At 42.5% G+C, this 24,478-nt stretch overlaps 1 protein-coding gene across 11 annotated transcripts in view; it reads left to right on the top strand.

Moving 5' to 3' along the window:
- KRAS (KRas proto-oncogene, GTPase) overlaps positions 1-24,478 on the top strand; it is a 96,625-nt gene that overhangs the window by 61,847 nt on the left and 10,300 nt on the right. For 6 of the 11 annotated variants that reach the window (XM_006127666.5, XM_089769764.1, XM_075898628.2 and 3 more), the window contains exons 3-4: positions 1,769-1,947; positions 9,723-9,882. In XM_006127666.5, coding sequence (XP_006127728.1) covers positions 1,769-1,947; positions 9,723-9,882 — 339 coding nt within the window. Of the gene's footprint in view, positions 1-1,768; positions 1,948-9,722; positions 9,883-20,251; positions 20,376-20,570; positions 20,572-24,478 lie in introns of all 11 variants that reach the window. The other 5 variants (XR_012896020.2, XR_012896019.2, XM_075898640.2 and 2 more) reach the window with 3 other exon arrangements.

The following is a 24,478-nucleotide window of genomic DNA, read 5'->3' as shown; positions in this document are numbered from 1 at the left end:
TTCTGGAATAGGCTTCCAAGGGAGACTGTGGCACCTCCATCATAAGAGGTTTATTTAAAAAGCTGGACAAACACTTGTTATGGGTTGTTTAGGTTCACTTGGTCCTGACTTAGCACAGGGGGCTGAACTTTAGGATCTCTCAAGGTCCCTCCCAGTCCTAGTTCACTATGATTCTAGGAAACTGTATGAGACCTAGAATAAAAAATTAACAGTTATTGGTATATTCCAGCATTTAGCTGCTATTTTCCAGTGCTTGAAATCTGCTTCAGTTTTGTGTGCAGACATCAAGTACTGTAAGTCCAGATTCTGGAATCTTCAAGTCAGCTGTGCTGAAGTCCTTCTTTCTAAACTGTCATAGTAATTGTTAGCGTTTATATTTGTCATATTTCATAATGGTCTGTTTCTTTGTATTGCAAAAATGTAAAACTATGCACTGCCACTAAGGAGCTCTGGCTACACTGTAGCTTAAGACAACATAAGTTATGTTGCTCCAGGATGTGAAGTAGCTATCCTCGTGAAGGACATAACTTAAACCAACTTCAGCGTTGTCCACAACAGCACTGATGTCATTGGGAGAGCTTTTCCTTCCAATATAGCTACTACCACTTGCTGGGCTGCAGTAATTGAATCAATAAGAGAGTTCTCTTCTGTTGGCTTAGAACAGCTACACTAGAAAGCTTAGAGAAGTAACGATGCATCAGTATATCTATATCACTGTAAGGTATTTGCTTCTGTGAGCTTTCTAGTGTAGCCATATTCTTAAGTTTTTCAAAGTTTAGTATCAAAATGTTTCCATATTATTGGTTATTCACATTTTCATGTTTCAGGCTGCTTAATGGCATAAAATGGACTTACTGCCCCCAATGTTAGGCTTTTGCACTCATTATGGTGAAGTTTTAGGATTTGAAAATATGTTTGTAAACTGTTTATCTCTGACTTTTTTGTGTACTGCTGTCAAAATACTAGACCATGGATACCAAATTCATGGTTCATTTTTAGTGCTGAAGGCAGCACAGAAGTAAGAGTGACAATACTATGACCCTTCCTTCCCCCAAAATAACCTTGTGACAACTCTTGGAACTCTTTTGGGCCACGGCCCCCCCAGTTTGAGAAATTCTGGTCTCCCCTGTGAAATCTGTATAGTATATGGTAAAAGCACTCAAAAGATCAGATTTAATGGTCCAGGATGCATTTTTCATTGCATAAATTTGGTAGAGCCCTATTCATGGATGCTCCCTAAAAATATCCCTGGTGTGAAGGTGAAATGCCTGATCTGATGATTTATGAGGTGGCTATACTTACGGTAAATTAGACCCAGAAAAACCATGGGTTGCTTGGTTCTGCAGCTCTGATCTTGATGAAAATGCAACGGAGCGGCCACTGAACTTCTGATCTGGGATTTTGTCCAAATCACAATTATCTATAGGGGGGGAAAAAGAGGACTGCCATTTGCATTTCATGTTCTTTAAAAAAATTATACCTTTATATATTTAAGATTATGGAAGCAGAGCCTAGCAGCTAGATCAGGAAAATGAAAATCTGCACTCTTGGGTCTATTCTTCACTTTGCTGCTGGCTTGCTGTATAACTTTGGTCATACCACTTACTTTCTCCGTGCCTCTGCTTCTCTGCGAAATGGAATGGTAGTGTCTGACGCGGAGAGGTTGAGTCCGTGCTTACAAAGCATTTTGAGATCACTTATAAAAAGGAGTTATAGAAGTTCAAAGTTTGACATGTTTAATTTAAAGATTTTTTTTTTCTCTCCTCAGGATTCTTACCGGAAACAAGTAGTAATTGATGGAGAAACCTGTCTCTTGGATATTCTTGATACAGCAGGTCAAGAAGAGTACAGTGCAATGAGGGACCAGTACATGAGAACAGGGGAGGGCTTCCTGTGTGTATTTGCTATAAATAATACAAAATCATTTGAAGATATTCACCATTATAGGTAAGCTCTTTGTATTTTAACTTTAAAAAAAAAAAAAAAATCTTGGAGACTCTAGAATCTTGGTGATTCTCCCGAGAGAAAAAAGTTTGTACAAAAAGATGGGTTTGTTTCCTATAGTTATAGCATAATATATTATTATTCCTGGGGGAATTATTCACAAAAAAATCTTAAATTCAGCATATTTTATTTCTCAAGATATCACAATATAATCATACAGCTTTCCATTATGCTATTAATTTGTTTCAAAGTAGCTGTCAGCAAGCAGGTCTGTGACAATATAAACCAAAAGTAATTTTTTTGACAGATTCCTGATAGTCATATTAATACTGAACTTGGAGTAATTTGTTTAAACTACAATACAGAATTTTATTTCCTGTACCACTCAGAAGCAATGGAAAGGCTCAGCGGGGGGGGGGGGGGGGAGGGGAGTTAGTCGGGGTAATAAAGGCACTGAGGTAGAGGGAAGGAACTGGAATGAACATGGAGCATTATTGGATGTGGATATGAGAAGTATGGGTTTTTTGGGGGGGGGGAACAGAAAAGGGGAGGGGCAGTTTTGTTAGGGAGTCAGGGACCTTCCCCGATGCAGGCCCTGGCTGACCCCAAGCCTCTTCCATTCAGGCAAGCACATCTATCCATGTATCTCTCCATCCCCATGTGTCGCTGTAGCTCCCTTCCGCATCCCCTTATGGCCTTGTAACCTCGCTTGCTGGTTCAATGTAGGGATGTTAAATTGCAGTTAATGAGCTAATTGTATAGTAAATACAATTTGTATCGACTGTACGATCAGTCGATTGGACCACTATGCAGAGCCACTGTGGGGTTAGCTCCGGGAGCCTCCTGCGCTGCGGCTCTGCATTTTAAATGTAGTAAGGCGCAGCATCCACACGAGCCAGGACTGCTTGTTCCCAGCTCGCACAGAGTCTGGCAGCCCCTGTTCATGATGGGCATCCCTGTCTGCCGCAAACAGGAGCTGCTGCCAGAATAGCCCCTGGCTGCAGCGAGCCCTGGCTGCCCCAAACAGAGGCTGCTTTGGTGGCAGCAGCCCCTGGCTGCTCCCTGCTGGGATCCCTGAGGACGGGGGCTGCTTCACAACAGCCTCCCCTATCCCCCCTCCTGCCTCTGATAGAGGCACCAGGGGAGCAGGTGGCACCCCAGAGCCTGTGCTGGGGGGAACCAGCTTTTAGCCAGCTCTCCCCAGCAGTGGCTCATGCTCTGGGGGTGGGGGAGTGACTACTCGAGTCACTACTCGACTATCTGATAAGCTTAGTTCCATGCGGTCCTCCCTTTATTTCCTGGGTCTGTGACCCTTCCTCCCCAGCAGGCCCATGTGCTCCACTCTGTCTCTACTAACCTAGTTCCATGGGCAGAGTGCTGTGATGAATTTCTACTCTTATGGGAATTCATGCACAGAATTTCTCCCTTCCCCCTTCCAGAAAATACATTCTGCCTGCGAAGTGCAGCATGTCCATCTTTGGCCCAATAGAGGCTGCTGTGGCCCAAGAACTCCTGACTGTGTTCATGCTGCTGTCTGTTCTGGCTCTATAGTGACATTTGGTGGGCAAAAGGCAGAACTGCAGCATTTCTTGGGCATGATGAATTTTTTGCAGAGGCAAGAAAAAATTCTGAGACAGACATGAATTCTGCACATGTGCAGTGGTGTAGACTTTCTCCTGGAGGAAATGCTTAGTGGATAGTCAATGCACTAGTCAATTAGTTGCTTCCCCCCCTTGCTGCCTCTATCAGAAAGAGACAGCAAGGGAGGGGAGAAAGAAGGGAGTGCTTCAAAGCGGCAGCACCCCAGACTCCACGTGGCGTTTCAAAGCGGCAGCGCCACGTGGAGCCTAAGAGCAGCTGGGGACTCCTCCACTAACCCCGAGCTCTGTGCAGTGCTGCCTCTATGATACGCTGGGCACGACGCCGGGCTCCCTGTGGTGTTTCAAAGTGGCAGCGCCGTGTGGAGCCTGGAGTCAGCTGGGGAGTTCAGCTGCGAAAGACTCCTCCCATTTATAGTGAGGATCTTCAGCTCTAATGCCTTCTTCATCTTCCATTGATCTTAACTTTGGGAGTTTGGCATCAGAGTGGCAGTATCAAAGCTTTCACGACTTAATAAATTAACATGATCCAAGTTTGAATTCAAGATGATGATGTTGGACGCCAATGCAGATGTCAGAGCTTTAGAGTGATGTGCTCCTAATATAAAACACAGCCATGGAAGTCTAAGTTCACTACTTGTACCAGCTTCATCTTAAGAATTGTTTCCATTTAGTACCATGTACAGTGCATTAAGCAACCTAATCTTGTGGTTTGTGTACTAGCAAGCACTCATGGGGGTAGGGTAGAGCGGAGGCAAGACATATACAAAAGATAGCATTCGGCCATAGCTGCTTCCTGAGCAACCCAGCATCTGTTGCACACTTAACACCCTCTTACAAGGGAACAGCACATTGTAGGTGCTGGCAACTTCTCCCAATGATGTGTTCCTTGTCAATATTACATTGTAGCAACCCCAGTTCATCTGAGATGCATGTTTGTACAAAATTGCTCCCAATGTTTCCTTGCTAACCTTCACAGCTGTCTCACATGTTGAACAAGATGAGAGAGAAAACCAATCCAGGGCAATAGTGATTATATTATTACTTAAAAAAAAATCTTCCATACACATGATCATCAAACCTGTAAAAATGGATTTCCTGTGTGGTTATAGCAAAACTTACTGTTATTTTTAAGTGTAATGAACATAGTGTTATTTTTGTCCTGCTTCCTGTATTTTGGGTTCTACAGTTGGGTTTTTAATTTCTTCCTACATATATAATGCCGGGAGCACAACTGTAATTATATAAGAAGGCTTCTTGTTATGCAAATTCTCCCCAAAGAACATTCAAGGTTTGGTTCTGGCATTAGTATGTTATGATCGCACATCAGTGAATGAGCTTGAGAACTGAGATTGAAGGTTCACAGAACGAAATATCTAGTAAGATAGGAAACCATATCTATGTTAATTAAGCAGTGAACTTCCAGACTGTCAGGGATGAGAACACAAATTAAATTAGTGATTGGCATTATCTGTTGAGATTTTTTTCAGCAACATCATTGTCTTGGCAAATAGTTTTAGTTCAGCATTTGAAAGATGCATTCTAACAAGTATCTGAAAGCAAGATCCACTTACCAAAGAAAGTCTCAGAAGTAAACCAGTGATTTAGAGATGCAAGTCTTAAAATCTCCCCCAGATGTTAGCAATACTGATTTTAATACATGGCATCTATTTTAAGGTTGCTAAATATTGCCTAATCGAATAGTCAGTGCATTTTGCATTGACTACTCAATTAGTCGATGGGGCGCCTCAGCCTTTGAAGTGTAACAACAGCCTTAGGGCTGTTGCTACACTTCAAAGGCAAAAGTACCGCGTGGAGTCCAGGGTCAGCTGGGGACTCTCCTGCTGACTCCACACTCCATGTGGCTCTGCCATTTTGAAACACCGTAAAGAGCCTGATGCCGGGCTCCCCATGGCGTTTCAAAGCGGTAGCATCACATGGAGCCCGGGGCATGGCACCAAGCTTCAAGCAGTGCTGCCACTTTAAAGTACTCCCTCTCTTCCCCTGAGACTAAAAGAGAATAAATCAAGAACACTATGGGCACATCTACACAGCAACGTTATTCTGGAATAATGGACCTTATTCTGAAATAACTACGTGATCATCTACAAAGCAAGCCTGTTACTTTGAAATAATATCTAAATAATGGACATTTTATTCCGGATTCTATAACCCTCATTTGTACAAGGAATAAGGCCTCTTCCAAAATAGCTATTTCAGACTAAGGTGTGTGTAAACAGGGCAGCTGGAGTTATTTCAAAATAAGATGGCTCCGGGAAATCCCACAGGTGCCCTGCTGGTCACTCTGTCCATACTCATCAGTGCTGTAGCTTCACTTCCCCTGCAGCCCTTAAAACTGAAGCCTCAGAGGAAGCAGTGTATGGCACACAGCAGCTCCTGACAGCCCTGAGCCACCCCTCATTGTGGACTGAGGGCTGGAGATGCCTTTTGTCACCCTTCCTGGGGCTAGAGCTGGTGAGGAGGAGGAGCTGGACAAGGCCAGCACTGGCTTGATGCCTGCCGGCCAGGAGGTCATGCTCGCCCTTAAGCTAGTACCTCTCCACTCAGGATATCTCCCAGGCATCATCTAAAGTCGTGGAAGGCCCCTCAGGTGAGTGCCATTACTTTCCCTAGATACACACAGGGTGGAGATGATGGGCTGCGAGGGGCTGCTGAGTGCTCCTCGCTCAGCCTTCTTGGCCTGGGGATCGTGCAGCAGCCTGTGCACATGAAGTGCCAGTCGGGGGTGCACATCTCCGGGAGGCAGCAACAGAGGATCCTGGTGCTCTGGCTCACAGGGTGTGTGGAGAGGCCTGCCTCACTCCCAACACTGGGGTGGGACACCCTTCTACCACGAGCCACTAGTAGAAGGAGACTGGGGACATGGAGACATACAAACTCAGGAGTGCCACACATGGCACACAGGCTTCCCTGTACTCTTGGGGCAGCATGGCGAGGTGCAGGAGGTCTGCTGCTCACACATACCTCTCCCCAACACCCTGCCCCCCTCTCCTCCATCAGCCAGAGAGATGAGTCCTTGCTCTGTGGGATGCAGCCACTGCTGGACCTAGCGTGTGCATAGCACAGAGGGACGTCCAGCCGCCCCGTGACCTACCCTCCCTCCTGCAGGCTCCCAGTCTGGCCGGCACCTTCCAACACCTGTTTGTCCCTGGGGCAAAGAGGTAATGAGGCTCCCCCTGGCACATCTGTGTCTCTGCAGCAAAGGGCCCACTGTCTTGGCTGCAGATGGCCTTGCTCGAAGCACATCGACTTCATTTGACCTGAGACCTTTCAATCTTGTCTCTAAGATAGGGGCTAGGCTTCATGCACAGCATCTCCTGGGATGACTGCCCTTTGCTATGCTCTCCGCAGTTGGACCAACTGCGATAGGGGAGTGGTGAACACCTCCTATGTGATCCTCCCAATCCCGTGTGACCCGCTGGCACAGGAGAGCCCACGAGGACCTTGAGAGAGAGCATATTGCTGCCCTGTGAGCCCTGTAGTGCTCCATGAACTGGCAGGATGGAAGACATGAAGAGGACCTCCAGCTGTGCCGTGACACCTCCACGCCGTGACACCTGGTGGGAGCTGCTGCAGCAGGGCTGATCCATCTGCACGGCCTTTCATGCAATCATCGACCACCTGGTGGTGGCTCCTGTGCTTCCGGCTCCGCCCACAAGGCGGTTGAACCACCTGATGCAGGCGCCATTCCCAGTCCTGAGTCTCTCCTCCCTCCCCTCCCCCTTTCACTTCCCTTCTTTCCCCAGTCCCTCCTCAGTTACATTAACCCCTGGTTTTAAAAAAAAAAAAAAAGTTTGTTTCCAAACCAGGAGTATACTTTGTGCAGGGGAGGGAAGGGGTGTGGGAGGAAAGGCAAAGAGGAACAATGCACAGGCCCTTTGTGGAGAGGCACAGGGGAGAGTGTCACTGTGGTCTTTATGTGAAACTCTTCCTCAGGGCCTCACAGATATGCATCTCCTTGATGAGCTTGCTGGATAGCTGTCGTGTGCAGCTGCTCAAAGGCCCTGCCGATCCAGTCAGCCTCTGTCCCCCACCCTGTCAGGAAGGTCTCCCCTTTGCTTTCAGAAATATTGTGAAGGACACAACACATCGCCACTACCTGGTGGTTATGCTCACCAAGTTCCAGCCAGGTGAGGAGGCAAGGGAACCTCCCCTTAATATATCCAAAGGCACCCTCCAAAACAATACGGTTGCTGCTGAGCCTGGTGTTAAATTATTTCTTGGTGGGGTCAAGGAGTCCAGTTTAGGGTGTCATTAGCCAGGGGAACAGAGGGTAGGCTGCATCTCCTACAACACAGATCAGCATGTCAATGTCTGTGACCCCGATGGTGCGGTCAGGGAAAAAGGTGCCGGCGCACAGCTTCTGGAAGCTGCTGAGTTTCGAAGGACACGTGCATCAGCTGCCTTCCCCAACCACCCGATGTAGATGGCTATGAACTGGCCATGATGGTCAATGAGGCCCTGCTGGACCATTAAGAAGTACCCCTTCTGGTTAATGTACTCACAGGGCCAGTGGTTGGGGGCCCAGATGGTGGGTGCTATCAATAGCCCCCCCACATTTGGGGAAGCCCATGGCATCAAATCTGGTGATGATGGGGTCCATGTCTCCCAGGTTGATGTCTGCACAGTAGAACAGTGTTGCTGGCCCTCACCACCTGTAGAAGGAGACAAACAGAATCACAGGGTTGCCAAGGCCCTTGGGAAGTCCCCAAGCCCAACTCTCCTCCCCCTACACATAAGGAGCAATCCTGACTTGCCCCATCCCCTGGCAGGGCTTTGTGAAGGAGGGACTGAAAAATCTCCTGGGGAAGGGGCCTCCACCACTTACCCCCTCTTGTGCAGGGAACCTCACTCCAGCAGATCAGCACCCTCCTGGGACAATAGCACGAGTGCACCTTACCTGCATGACCACAGCCCTGGTGGTCAATCTCTCCACACTGACCTGGTTCCTGATGGATTGGGGGCTGTCTGGCATGGCAAGCTTCCAAATAGCAATGACTACCTGCTTCTGGAGGAGGATGGCGGGTCTCATATGGATGTCCCATCGCTGGCTTGCCCCTGCCCTCTGATCACACAGCTCCAGAAAGGTGTCCTTTCGCATACGGAAATTCAGGCGCCACTGCTGGTCATCCCACCCCTCCAGGACGATCCAGTCCCACCAGTCAGAGCTGGTTGCTGGTTGCCAGAAGCTGTGGTGCACAATGTGCAGGGGAGGGAGGATGGGATTGAGCTGCATGAGCAGCGCCTGGAGAGAGGTGAAGAATTGCTTCACATGGAGCTGGGGGTCCTGTTCCTGCAGAGACAGGAAGGCAGCCCGCAGAATCTGCACCAGGGGGTGCACCAAGACATATAAGAGCCATCAACTACTCGGAGGCAGGTTGGCTCCATGGTAGGAGTGCTGAGGTGTCCGCAAGGGCAACTATAGCAGGCAGAGAAAAGCCTTTGCTGCTGTTCAGGGAGGTAGGCAAAGATGAAGGGCCACAGCTGTACAGGGGGATCCCTTTAACCTTGAGCCTCAGGCTGCAGCTCCAGTTAAGAGAGTGCTATCTTGGTATGCATCCTGAAGTGTTTTGTGGTGGCCTTAAATGCAATTCAGCATCCAATGAGTGTGGATGCTGTATTTTGAAATAGAGCTATTTCGATCGGCATTTGCTGTGTAGATTCACTATTTCAAAATAAGCCATTTTGGAGTATTTCCTCCGAAATAGCTTATTCTGAGATAAGTGTGCAGTGTAGAGGTGCCCTATGTGAACCTGTGTCTCATTCACACAAAGGCCCTTTTTTCTGCTCTGGCTGTGTGAAAGGACATTAAAGTGGGCATACATGTAAAGCAACTGTAAAGTAAATGGAATCAAGACTCATGTAATTTTAGCTCTGGGCATCCCACGGCTATCAGTGACACCTACGTGACTAATATGCATGCTCTGCTTTTGAAGTGAAATGCTATATCTGGGGGGAAAAGACAGTAGTATTACCTGGCTTAACAATTATGAAAAGTTTCAAATAATGTTACACAACAAAATTAAAGGAAACTACAATGGGGTGTTAGACCATTTGGCAAGACTAGAAATGTCTAACTTCATTTTGTCTCCTCCTTAAAATTCTATTGTATTAACACTACTAACAGTATTGAAATGAAATCTCTCCATTTTATTTTAGGGAACAAATAAAAAGAGTTAAAGATTCTGAAGACGTCCCCATGGTGCTAGTAGGAAACAAATGTGATTTACCTTCCCGAACAGTAGATACAAAACAAGCTCAGGACTTAGCACGAAGTTATGGAATTCCTTTCATTGAAACATCAGCAAAAACAAGACAGGTAAAGTTCAAAATAAAAATACACAAGCAGAATTCCTGCTTAAATTTGTACAGTAGCAGAACATTCAAAACTCCGCCAACTTCCAAATATTGGTGTTAATGCATGTTTCTCTAGAATAAAATGTGTGATGTTTCACCATTCTGTGGGCTCCCAGACAACTAATAATCATACAGTGAACAATGAAGCATTTCAGTAATTCAGACTCAAAGACCTGGGCCCTCTGTTGCATTCAGCTACTAAACAATAGCATATTTCTTCTAAACTTTATTTGATGTTTTAATAGTTTGAGAGTGTGTTTCACTAGAAAAGAGTGAGAAAGATGTGAATTACTTTCTTAGTGAAAGTGTTCAGCAGTCAATTAACAAAGTTCTGAGTTCTTAAATTTTGTTGAGCAAAAAAGTGTAATTGATACTTAGAATCAGAATAGGGCTTGTATCTCAAAGGGAACTGTTGCGTGCTGCCCATGTGGTAGATTCATCCCTACACCGGTGGGTAGAACTCCTTTGAAAATTCATGTATAAATTATGCATTTTACATGGCCACGGAATATCTGGATTAATGCAAATTATGCTATTTTGTCACTTTTATCAGTTTTCTGACCATCTTTAAACTAATGGACTAAGTAAAATAGAAAGTAAAAATTCACTAAGGAGAAAATTCAAAGGAGTTCTAAATTGGATATGCAATAATATTTGGAGCATACACCTATATCAAGGAAGATTTCAAAATTGTAAAACTTGAGGGCTAGAGGATAAACTAGAAGAAGTGTGTTAAGTAAGCCAAATGGCATACAGCCTGGCTGAATAAATATAGATGTTACAATGTTCTTGTCTGGGAGGTCCTACCTGTGTATCATTAACAAGACACTAAGGAAGATAAAAATGGGACAATATGGAAATAAACAGCAAGAAAACTCTAAATTCTGTACTATAATTTAGTATTGTAATTTTTTGTTTTACTTTCTTAAACAATGATCTTTGTTATAGAAATTCACCTCACTTTTCTGTCCAAGACAGCTTTTAATGAACCTGTTGCTAACACGTTTGAAATGACTTCTTAGGAATGCATTTCAAATCAGAAACATAATTAATGCACCTGGCCTTTGATTTCTTTTCGTGCTTACCCAATTTTCTTTTCATGCTTACCAGATACAAAATTGCTTCCTCAATCACCATTCAAAAGTCTGTGAAATTTTATCATTGCTTAAAATTTAGTTCAAGAATTATCAGAAATCTGTTTAGTTTTTTATTTTTTTTTAACCCTTGATAAGAGACTTAAAGTTCTAATGCCCAATATTCAGACTAAATGGCAGAATACCAGCCTGGTTAAACACATTTGAAATTGCTTGTCCGTTGTCACATTTGAAAATCTTGGTCAGATATTAGTGATTTTGGGTGCCTAAATTTTGGGTATGGACTTGAGATTTTAAAAAAAAATCAGGTTCTCTTTCCAGAAAATGCTGAACACACACCCTAAAGGAAATAAGGCCTCTTTAAAGGTGTCTTAAATTTAAAACTCAGACATTTAGGGCCCCAAATAACTAGTCACTCTTAATATCTTACCTGTAGGGATTGAACATTAGGGGTTTTAATTTTTTTTTTGGTAAATCAACAATATCGTTATAGAGCAAGTACCCTGTTTTGAAACCACAGTGATGTGATTTCAAACACAAAATATTGTCCAAAGGAATTGAAGGAAAAACATTCTCTTAGTAAAATTAAAGATTGTGTGTGTCTCTGTCTGTCTGTCTGTCTGTCTGTCTGTCTTCCTCTTAAAAAAACCAAAACCCCTTTTAAAATTAAAATTAGGGTTGTCTGGGTCACATCTAGCCTACATGAAATATTCAGACCGTGTAGAAGTTAAGCTTTCGTTTATCATAATTTTTTTGTCCTCATGATTACAAAGACTACCTTTCAGACATGTACAGTTATGCAGTGAGGTCTTTTAGAGACTGCATAAAACTGGAAACAATGAAGTAGAAACCTCCCTCCCCCATCTCATTGGTTCATTTGCTCTAAAGGTCAATGATGATACTTCAGTATTAACTATTTAATTGCTGACTATTTTAGCAGATAAAATGTAGGAAAAGAGTGAGTAGGAAGCCCATGGATAGCTAGGCATTTTCTGAAGGGAAAAAAAATGCAGTAGAGAAGAGAGGGGAGAGACAAAAGACTTATCCCTAACAGGGATATCAATATGTAGTCCATTACATGATTAACCAATCCTATCAACTACATGCACTCCTCCACTTGCAGTTTCTGTATCTGAGGCAGCAAGGGGTGGGGAGGTTGGAGCTGATTGATATGTGCAGGGAGCAGGCTCTGCGGAGATGTCTGCCCCCCCATTGCTGCTTCCCACAGAGGCAGCAGCATGGAGAAAGGGGCAGGCGGGACCTGCCCTCCCATCCTCTGTGTTGCTGCCTCTGATACAGAGGCAGCAGTGTGGGGGGGTGGGAGGCAAGTGAGAGCTGGTACATGTGGGAAGTGGCTTTCAAGCCGGCTCCCTGTGCATATTGGCTCTCGGGGAGCTGCCTGCCCCTCATGCTGCTGCCTCTTTATCAGAGGTAGCAGAGGTGGAGGCAGGTGTGAGCCAATGCTCGGGGAACTGGCTTTTAAGCTGGCTCCTCACAAGTACTGGCTTCTGTGGACCTGCTCCGCTCCCCCCCCCCCACGCATGTAAATGTGTAACCACTAAAATTTCCAGTGGCTACACGTTTACACAAATACCCGATAGTTAACATCTCTAATCCTAAACAGTTTTTGTTGCAGATGCAGGTATAAACCTTAGTGGTGATATAACACTGTCCATACCAGGGACTTGCATTCATTTCCTAATTCAGTTTTTGGTGCCACTTGAGTTTAAATCAGTACTTATACTACATAAAGAAGGCCAAAGACAGAGCAGGAGAGAGATTTTGAAAAGAAGGTGGGGAAGAGCAGAAAAGGTTGTAAAGGTGTACACATTTTTTTCAGAGTGATATTGAATGTGATAAGGTGCTTTACAAAAAATTTGGTTACTGCATAAAGGTTACATTCTACTATTTTCTGCCAACTTTGCATTAAAATCAGTGGGATTTCTTCAGTGGATTGACTCCATAATTTATGGTCCGTCCGTGGACCATAATTAAAAAAATTGGCCTTTTCCATCAAGTAAATCTGATATCCATAAATAACAGTAGGGTTAGCAGTATTTATCCATAAAATGCATGAATGCCTAGAATACTATCTGCAAAGCAGTGTTATGTTCTGTGAGAGAGACTGTATTACTTTGTCACATATTCTGTATACCTTTTTCTTCCATAAGTATAAAGGAACAAATTCTAGAGGTTCTTGCCCCCTATACTTAGTTCTCTGTGTATGACTTAGCCTGTAGAATCAATTCAGCCTTGGCATATGAGGATGAAACTCTGTGAGATAAAAATAAGTTGTATTTCTTTAAACAAGGGATAATTTTTAAGATTTTGCAAGTGTTGTACTTGTTTACCTGTTATAGGAGGTACATAAAGACAAACTGTAGGACTGAGCCCAAAATGTGTTTGAAACAAGAGTTGTAGGTTTTCCTTATTTGATACTTAATTTCTTCTTCAGACTTCCATAACAGTCTTACTCTAAAAAGAGAGTGGGAACGGGGATGTATTTGTGGAATTTCTTGAAATGTAACACTTGCTATAAAAAGCTTGATTAATTTTGGAGAATGCATATTTAGACATCTTGAAAATGTGTTTTAGTGAAGAGTCATTATAAATGACTGACTACTAATTTTCTATTTTTAAGTGTTGTATGAACACTTAAATCCCAAATGGATGAACCCCTGCTTAAGAGGGAGTTCTGGTGAAGTAAGTGGTACTCCATTTACAGGACTCTGCCTTTGCAGTTCTCATTGTTAAATTAGGGCTGTAGAAATTTAAAAACTTAAATATTGTTACTTGAAGCAGCCTGCCATGTGCAGGTACTATTCCAAAGACCAACATAAAATAATGGTACCTTATTTATGTATAGTAGGGATGTTAGTGAGTAGTTGGCTAGTCGACTACCTGATAAGCAAAAGCTTATTGAGTAGTTGATCATTGGAGTATCAACTACTCACTTTCTCCCCATCCCACTTATTGCTTCTAAAAGCCGGTTCCCCCCAGCTCTGGCTCTGTGGTCCCACCTGCCCTCACACATACACACATACCCCCCTGCTGCCTCAGAGGCAGCAGCAGGAGATGGGGAGGCTGCTGAGAAGCAGCCTCTGCCTGCGGCGAGCTGAGGCTGCTCCAGCAGCAGCTCCTGCCTGCGGGGGTCCCAATAGGGAGCTGGGCCCTCCTGTGGACAGGGGCTGCTGCCACCAAGCAGCTGGTGCTGGAGCAGCCTCTGTTCATGGTGACCAGGACTGGCCGCGGCCAAGGGCTGCTCCAGCAGCAGCCCCTGTTTGCATTGGACAGAGCTGGCTTCTGTGAGTGGGGGCTGCTGGACTTAGTGCGAGTCGGGACCGAGCAATCTTGGCTTGTGCTGGTCCAGGACGCTGCAGCTCTGCGTTTTAAATGTAGTAAGAGTCTGGCAGCTCTTATTACATTCAAAATGCAGAGCTGTAGCCCGGGTGGCTCCTGGAGCCAGCACGAGCTGGGACTGCTCAGTCCTGACTCAAACTGGCTTCTGGAACTATCCCCCCTGCGGCTTTGCAAAGCGGTCCTTATCGACTAATCGTGTAGTATATACAGATTATATCAACTATACAATTAGTCACATAACCACAACTTAACATCCATTATGTATAGTATGCAGCCATTATTTTCTTGTGTGGGACTGGTAGCATGACCTATTAAGGTTGTCTCATGCTTCCCTTAAGGCCCTGTTTTTCAGTTGCTTGTAACATGCCAGCTTCAACTATTTTGGCTTAAAATAGTTGGCTGTGTGGTGCTGCTACTTTAAAGTACCTTTCCCCTCCACTCTTCCCCTTTGCTGCCTCTACCCCATAGAGGTAGCAAAGGGGGGGAGGGATCCATTAGTCTTTAACTTCCCTACTAGGGATCAGCGTTGTGCTGCCCCTTTGAAGAGGGTAGATTTTATTTCTTGAACTTAATCTGTTTTATTAATCCATAAACAAAGGACAGTGTGTTTAATTCTCAGGATCAGATAGCTATCTGAAGAATTCTCTGAACAACAGCTAACTGACTTTTGAATGATTAATTCTAAGTCTAATCTCTTGTGGCAGTCTGGGTGTTCAGCTTGTAGGGTGAGTGATTTTAATTGGTGATTCAAATCAGCTGTTTTAACCATGATTTAAATAATCAAGCAGGAAACTAAATAATTGATTTTAATCTTGTTTTGCATTTGTACTTTTAGGTTATTTTTCTAAAGAAAGGTTGATGGTCATCTGTTGGTAATCATTAAAACATGTAGATTTATAACTACATATAGCCTTAAAATTAAATTTTCCTTTTGTTAACAAGGAAGACAGTGTAACAATGTATTAGGTTAACTATATAACTGCTTAAATAATCATATTTATATTCTATTGGAATATGGTGAATGGTTAATTTTTTACTTGTGATTTGTCAAGGTCGTCTTGGATGGACATTAAAAAATGTAATTCAACCTTGAGTGTGCTGGCTACATAAACTTTTTATGAAAGTATTTTGCATTTAAAATTGATTTATTAAACAAAGGAGGTATTTATCAGTAGCTAATGAATTGAACAGATTGTTTTCAGCCATATCCTTCAAGATTTTTAGAATTTGTAGTGCTCATCTTATACATTGTTGTTATTCATACACTGGAATAGAGAAAACAAGCTTTGTTTGTTGCTTTTCAACTCCAAATTGATTTTTTAAAACTTTGAATGAAACGATAATTGAACTGAATAAACTAACATGATGAAAATAGTCTACTTCTGCAAAAGAGGATATTGCTGTCAGAAGCTGATTTACCTCTTCAGTGAACTCTGATTCAAAGTGTTTAGCCAATGATTTCCACCAATTCAGTGATTTTACTTTCTTTAAAACTTACAGCAAGCATGTATGGTTTATTTTTTTTGTTTAGCTAAATGATTAATAAGTGAAGGCCTAAATATAGCTTGTTAATTTCCATTTTGAATAAAAAACCAATTTTTTATTTTTTAAATTGCACTATATGTTCTTTTTAAGCCTTATTTGCAAATGGGCAGTCTGTGAATGTGTCATAGGCATTCTGGCTTATGCTCAGATAGTCTTTTATTTTTGTAAATAGTCACATTTTAAACTAGCCATCTGGCTATGTACAAGGAGTCTTCAACAGCATCTTGAAAACACCATGCTGCAATGTCTATCATATCATGGGCCTTTCACATATTTAAAGTACCAGTACCCTATGGCTACGTCTAGACTGGCATGATTTTCTGGAAATGCTTTTAATGGAAAACTTTTCCGTTAAAAGCATTTTCGGAAAAGAGCGCCTAGATTTGCAGGAAGCTTTTCCGCAAAAGCACTTTTTGCGGAAAAGCGTCCGTGGCCAATCTAGACGCGCTTTTCCGCAAAAAAGCCCCAATCGCCATTTTCACGATCAGGGCTTTTTTGTGGAAAACAGTACTGTGCTGTCTACACTGGCCCTTTTGCGCAAAAGTCTTTTGGAAAAAGACTTTTGCCCGAACGGGAGCAGCACAGTATTTCCGGAAAAGCACTGACAATCTTACATGAGATCGTCAGTGCTTTTCCGGAAATTCAAGCAGCAAGTGTAGACAGCTGGCAAGTTTTTCCAGAAAAGCAGCTGATTTTCTGGAAAAACTTGCCAGTCTAGACACAGCCTATAGATATATCAACTTCATCATTAAACAGCATATATTTAATTTTATAATTGCTTAAAGGAAAGTTACACACTGAAAGGCTATTTTTAGTTTCTGATGGTGCCACTGTGACTTTGAATTAGAATCAATTTAACTTGATAAAGTGGGCCTAAAGAAGTAGGTTGTGCCCACGAAAGCTCACTTTATCTATATCTATACTCTAATGTGCTACAAGACCATTGTTTTTAGTTGCAGACTAACATAGCTACCCTTATGAGACTTTTAAACAAGGAATTGTAATTCAAAGTGGTGTGGTTTTTTTTTAAGCACAGTTTGGACCACTCTAGTCAGGCAGTCTCTGGTCTGGCAACATTTGTGGTCTAACATGATTTTGATAGGCCAGAAGTCCACTTATCATGAGTGTGGCCAAGTTTTCCATGGTCCCATAAAGTTTGTTTAAGCCATCAGTCCTGGCTCTCAGTGTTCTCTGCTGTTACTTAGTTCTAATTCACCCCTAAATGTCTTCTAAGAGCCCATAAAGCAGTGGAAGTGTTGGTAATGCTGCTAGACAATATTGACCTCCCATGGTTCAGCTAATTCTCTGATTCGGCACTGGACAGGTCCCAAGGATGCTGGACTAGAGGTTCAACCAGTATAATTATTGCTTTTTTAAAAAATATCACTGTGGTGACTGACTTTGTAAAATATTCTGTTGTGCAGATTTTCACGCTATCTAAACTGGCAACTATCTCTTGTTAAAAGATGTTTTCTAGTATGACTCCTGTTAACTGGCGTCCTAATATTACATTTGTGGTGGTGGTAGTAGCAACTTCTTTTCTCTGTGTCTATTTCTCTGCATCGCTAATGCAAAATCACATCTCCTGTCATTGGTGATGGGGATGTTAGCATTATGAATTCAAATTAAGGCACATTGTCTGATTTCTGATATCACAGCTACAGAATCAAATTTCACGTTTCTTCTGTGAAACAGTAAACCCCAAGGATCTTGATTTCTGTCCAGCATCTGCTCTGGCACACTACAGCTGATCACTGTTTATTCTCTCTATATGAATAAGATTCCCCCCCACTTCCCAGGAAAACATGAAAATATGAGCTTTACTGGGTTTACGTTTTTTTGTAAATGTCCTTCTAGAAACAGCTAGATTTTAAATATAGGAATTTTCAGGCCATCCGTATTGTAGATATGAAGTTAAGTTCCCTCTCTTCTTAAGAACGTGTTTATTTCTTGAATTTAATTAGTTTTATTTATCCACAACCAAAATGTGTTTAATCCTCAGGATCAGATGACTGTTGTTTAGAGAAATCTTCAGATAGCTAACTCTGACTTTTGAATGATTAATTCTAAGTATGATCTCCTATGGCAACATATATAGTAGAATTAATAGCAATATCAATAAAGCTTATGTAATTTGTTGTTTTCCCTTGGAATTCTCTGCTGATCTCAGTTGCACAGTGCATAGATATGCTTTCAGACAATTTAATAATTCTTGCTTTAAAATTGGATTCTTTATGTAAAGGTTGTAAAAAATGTAATTATAAAAATTATAGAGGCAGACTGCGCATTAGCCAAAGTAGATTGAAGGTGAGAGAAATTTATGTACTGAGTTCTTCATAACTCAAGTTAAACCTATTTATGGAAAGCAGATCCTTGGAGCTGACCCAAAATATTGGCTCCAAGAGTAGGTAAACAAAAAGGTGACTTACCTGTTTGTTTATCCCATTATGGGCCCTAATACGGCAACTGTCCCATAGATTTCAGTAGATCTTTGTGTGGGCCTTTATGTTGCATAGAGCTAATCAGCTGCAGTTCTCTGAAGTAGTCACTAGGCTACTTTCTATTGCTGATACACATTTCTGTCTTTCAGCTGATTAAATATCTATTTTTTCCTCAATTTTTCTATTATGGCTTGCAGAGATGACCTATTCTCACAATGCCCTAAACATAAAGCTGTGCCACTCAAAATTGCTGTCATGACAGGGATTCCTTTTCTGGCTGCTGTGGCTAGCTTTACAGGCTCTGCATTACCATGTTGCTATTGCATGGATCTGGCCCAGTCATTGTGGACTAGAGCCACTTTTTGTGCTAATGCATGAACCTTTTTCATCACATAATATGTAACAGAACTTGCTGTTTCTCTGATTTGGAGAAATAACTTATGAATGATAATACACACATTCTGATGTGGTGAACATTGTTGACTCATTATTTTAGAAACAAAACATTTAATTCAAGTCAAATTACTTTAAATGGAGTATATTTATGTATTTCAGCCTAATACATCCTACTGGTAAAATTAGGGCTATCAGTACTTGTATCTTGGGTGTCTAAGTTCCATTTTAAAATACAAAACAAAATTGGAAAAAACAACAATAATCTTGGACATTTTAAAAATTGAGTTAAGTATTGTCCATATTAGTAGATGTTTCTTTCATCTGTTCTTGAAATATGTAGCATAACACTTCCCTGCTATAAAGCTCTTGTGTAAAGATAGATGTACATGAGGGCACATCTTGCTACTTTAAAGGACTAGACAGTAACTTGTGCGCTCACCTGACCAAGGAATGCTAAGGCCCTAAATGAGAGGGGTAGATCTGCCTGCCTAGATAACACCAGTGGAATGGGTGGCTGAGGTACCTTAAATGGAAACAAGTATCAGAGAGGTAGCCGTGTTAGTCTGGATCTGCAAAAGCGACAAGGAGTCCTGTAGCACCTTATAGACTAACAGATGTATTGGAGCATAAGCTTTTGTGGGCAAAGACCCACTTCGTCAGATGCATGTAGTGGAAATTTCCAGAGGCAGGTACAATTTCCAGAGGCAGGTATTTATACCTGCCTCTGGAAATTTCTACTACATGCATCTGACGAAGTGGGTCTTTACCCACGAAAGCTTATGCTCCAGTACATCTGTTAGTCTATAAGGTGCTACAGGACTCCTTGTCGCTTTTAAATGGAAACATATTCCCCTCTTAATAATTAAGTTACTGTACCTACAAAGTGTATTAAAACATTCACAATTTAATACGATATAGATCTTTATCTTAGCAATACATAAAGTTGATAAGTCCCCTACCCCACCATTTAGTCCATATCCTATTTTGTCCAGTTTCTATTGTCCTACAAAAATGTTGAAGAGCTTTAAGTACAGTGAAGCTTAGTAGCTTTGCATCACCCAGATCTTACTCCTAGATTTTTGTCTGTCTCTAACTTGTTCATGTCAGTTATAATATTTGTCAAGCCAAACTTCTCTAAAGATGTTTTTAAAAATGTATAAATTCCCAGTGTTGCCTATAGCAAAACTGGGTATGGAAATAAGTCTTAATATTTATTTTTAATCAAGATAGAGATCAGGAGCAGCTATTAAAGAACATGGAGCCACAGGATCTGTCTCTGACAGAATAGACACAGTACTCCTTCCTTCCTCTGAAAGGCAGGTTTTTGCGTTCTGTCTACAGACTCAACACGAAAGCCCTTAGAATTACTTGTGTTCCATACACCTACATTTTTCACGTAAAGCTCATACTTTCAGTGTTTTTTCTGCTATGGGTGTCCCAATACATCATCTTTGTCGATAAAGCAGATTTTAAGGAGTTGTGTTTTACAATGCAGAGAGTGGAGGATGCTTTTTATACATTGGTGCGAGAGATTCGACAGTACAGAGTGAAAAAAATCAGCAAAGAAGAAAAGACTCCAGGGTGCGTGAAAATTAAAAAATGTCTTGTAATGTAACAGGGTAAGTTTTGTAATAGGGTAAGTTTTGCAAATTAATTTTGGGCAGAAAATCTGATCATCAGTTGTATGTAAAACAGATATCTTATTACTTTTGAGTAGTAATTACAAATGTAATAATATAAGTACAAAATACATTTCTACTATTCTCTTTTATTAACATTTAGTTTAGTTTTGAGCTTTGGTTTCCTAGCAGTAGGGTATATTTTAAACAACACCATAGCAGCTATTGCTCTGGTCAGTTGTGTGTGTTGGGGGGGGGGGGGGAAAGGGGAAAGGGGATGTTTGGACAAACAGGTAGGAGGAGATCCATACTCTGAGTGACCTTGGGCAAGCTACTTAATAGCTGTGCTTCTGATGTCTGTAAAATGGGTATCATGATATGTTCCAATGTTATAGGGAGTGTTGTGAGGAAAAAATTGTAGATTCCAGAGTAGTGAAGGCCAGAGTAGGTCTTCAAATTGCTTTACAATTAGGTGATCCTATCTCTTCAGCTGTCTACATTTTCAGATATAGAAACTGAAGTTAAATGCTTTGCTTACTGCAACAGAGAGGTAATAGCTACATGGGGATTAGTACATAGCAGTTAGTGTGTCCATGCAGGTCTCACTCTGAAGTGAAATGATTCATTTTATCACTTCAGGAAATGCATCTGAATTGTTTCCTCCCTTGTGCCAGTTGTAATGCCATGGCAGGAGCACTGGGAGACATCTCTCCCAGTATTTAATACATGTATCCTCATCCTTTCTAACAACTCAAGCTAGTAAACACACCAAAATGCATATTATGTACACATAACTCAGCTTTAAGATGCTAAACAACTTTGAGTCAACTCAAAGTAGTATTTGCTAGGAGAGCGTGACTAATACAATATTTGCCAATAATGGAAAGGTATTCGCTAAGACTTATACAGTTTCTCTGGAAAATTTGTAGGCTCCATTTTGTAAAAACAGATCAAAATTCTCCTGGTTTGAAACTTTCACCTTGTATGTGTCACCAGAACTATATCAGAGAGCAAAGATCTGGCCTTAATACAATACAAAATATACCGTGTATGAATTAGTAACACAGGATTTAAAACAATCATTAAGATCAGAGTTTTAGATATCTGCAACACTCCAGAAAAATTGTTAAAAGAAGCTTTTTCTTATCTTACATTAACACCTATGTTAACTTTGTTTAAAATGTAATCATGCAAATATGCTGGCGCACACCCTCTCTATGCAACCCACTTCTCCCCTCCCTGCCTCCAACCCAGACAGACAGAGGACTGTAGCAAGTGAGACAGGACACCCCAAACAAACTCCCATTGCCTCTACCTCACTGCACAGATGCTAGCACCAACCAACCCCTGTGCAATATGCACCCCAGCCCAGGTGGGGATGGAGATAAAATGCTGCTTCTCAAACTAGCAGACACCAGCAGTTGACACAGCACACACATCCCCCCAAAAACCAGAACAAACTCCCCCCATCTCCACCTCACCCCAATGCCAGCACCCACCCACCCTCCTCTTTCCCTCACGCAGTCTGCCCCTTACTTCCCCCTTCCCAGCCCAGAAGGGTTGAAGAGACTGCTGGGTTTCTGCCTCTCTCTCTCTCTCTCCTCGAGCAGACAGGACTCTCCAAACTCCCCTCCCTTCTGACCCCTTCCCCCAAGCAAATTAATTAATTACTTACTCACTTCCCCCTAGTCACTTATTTCCTCCTTATATCATGGTTACCTGCTCTGGGAGCTCCTCAGTTCAAGCACGCAGGTAGCTCTATTTAGCTGCTGCTTAGTTGGATGCCCTGGTACCTGCTGGTCCGCTAAGCTCCCTGCCTGCGCAAGAGCTGTGAACCTCTGAGCAGGGCTCAGAAAACAGCTGAGCAGCCACAAAGATGCTCAGCTTCCAGGGAACTTAGCCCCAGTTCCTTTTCCTCTGACCTATAAAGTATTTGAATGGGTCAGTGAGCCATTTCTGGCTACTAAACCTTATCAGGGGCCTTTGAACTGCTTCTCTTGGAGGAAAGTTCTCTGAGGGTCAATATTAGTCTCTTAGGATAGTGCCAAGAAACAAAGACTCTTGCTTTCTCAAACTTCTATAAATGCTTTGGTGGATCACTATTCAGAGAAAGGAGAGAGAGTATCTTATGATTTAGCATCTGGGTTGAGCCCCAGCACCTTCTAGGGAAGAAAGTCTTTAAAGAGGATTGAAAACATGGTTTTGTGGGTTTATTCACCTTTTTTCAGGAGTCTCTTCTAGTCCATCCATCAGTTTAGCAGATCACGATGGGAGACAGAAGTTTTGCTGACATGGTGCTAGACACATGAGTGCTTATGTCCGTGTAAATCATGCCTCTTGGGAGGGAGTGAAATATTCCCCCCTCCCCCACCTCCATTGACATAAGCTACAGTGTAGACATAGCCTTAGATGTGTTGGCTGAGAATAGCCTGAATGTCGTTTCCCATGGCTTCCTCAGATATTCCACTAATGTCTTCTGTTCCTTCCTACTGGCTCGCTGGGCATTATGGATTTAGCCATGATGTGGGACAATAGGTTATCCCAGCTCTGTATGATAGCTGTCAACTTCAAACTGGTTAGACTACCTCCCATTTTTAAAAGAAGCATTCAGTTGTATTTCTTTAAGCCTTTTCTTTAGGGAAAAGTAGTCACTCCTTTGCAATTAGGATACAGGAAAGAGATTCTGGGGATGATGGCCTAAATATAAGCTTAGTTTTGGTATATTGGAAAGGAGCAGCTTTCTTTTGTTCATGTATCTGGAAGTATACCTAAGGCCTCCTCCGCAACCCTAAGTAAAGATTTTGGGCTGTGTTGACCTTTTTTTTTTAACTTGGGAAAGAGTTGCTAGAATCTCATTTTCTTTTTCCCACTGAGATTCTCCACAGACTCTTGGATCCATTTCCATAGTCCTTCTAGGGTATCCTTTCTCTCTTCACTTACTTCCCAGCATAGTAGTTTTCCCCCAGATCAGGAGAAATGTTTTGACAAATTTCTGGATACCTAGTTCCATCCTATCTAATGCCTAGTCTGAATATAAGTTGCCCAAGTTGCAAGACTATTTGGTTTTAGCAGCTCCTAGAATGCCTGCTTAGTTCAAAGAAACGTGATCATTAAGTAAACATAAGTTTCATGAAAAAACTTTACAATGAATGGTCCTGCAGCACCTTAAAGATTAATAAAAAAGTAGATAGTATCATGAGCTTTCATGGGCACAACCCACTTCTTCAGATGTTTTGTGGGTTGTGCTCACAAAAGCTCATGATACTACCTACGTTTTTGTTAGTCTCTAAGGTGGTGCAGGACCATTCCTTGTTTGTTTGTTTGTTTATTTATTTTTCCAGTTACCGACTAACCTGGCTACCCCTCTGAGACATAAATTTCATGTATATGCCCTTGTGGTGTGATCAATCATGTTAGCAATCTTGGCATTTAGAAGGCCAATCTGGAGAAAACATATTCACGAAGTCTGATGTGAGTAACTGACTACCTGAGTTATGGCACAAGTAACCCACCCTGCTAAAGTGTCTGCCCCTTCCTTATGGTATGTCTACATGGAAAAAGATCTCTCCCCGCCAACAATGAATTTCAGAGCCTGCATCTAAAGACTTGAGCTATGGCACTAAAAATAGCGATGTTAGGTATTTGGGCTCAGTCTTTCAAGCTGGGTTGGACGAGTGAGTTTCAGTCTGCACAGCTACAGGCAGTTCCCGGGTTACGTACAAGATAGGGACTGTAGGTTTGTTCTTAAGTTGAATCTGTATGTAAGTCGGAACTGGCGTCCAGATTCAGCCGCTGCTGAAACTGACCGCCAGTTCTGACTTACATACAGATTCAACTTAAGAACCCCAAGTCAGCTGCTGCTGAAACTGATCAGCGGCTGATTCCAGGAAGCCTGGGGCAGAGCAACTCTGCCTCGGGCTTCCTATAGTCAGCGCGCTGGTCAGTTTCAGCAGCGGCTGACTTGGGGATGCCTGGGGCAGAGCAGCTGGGGTGCTGCTGGGTTGCTCCAGTAGCACCGCTCCTCGCTCCTTGGCGCTACTGGACCAACCCAGCAGCACCCCAGCTGCTCTGCCCCAGGTGTCCTGATTTAGCCACTGCTGAAA

This window comes from Pelodiscus sinensis, chromosome 1 (genome assembly GCF_052426305.1).
Source record: "Pelodiscus sinensis isolate ZL-2025 chromosome 1, ASM5242630v1, whole genome shotgun sequence".
Lineage (NCBI taxonomy): Eukaryota > Metazoa > Chordata > Testudines > Trionychidae > Pelodiscus > Pelodiscus sinensis.
The sequence above is the reverse complement of the archived record's forward strand: the minus strand, read 5'-3'. Positions and strand labels throughout refer to the sequence as shown.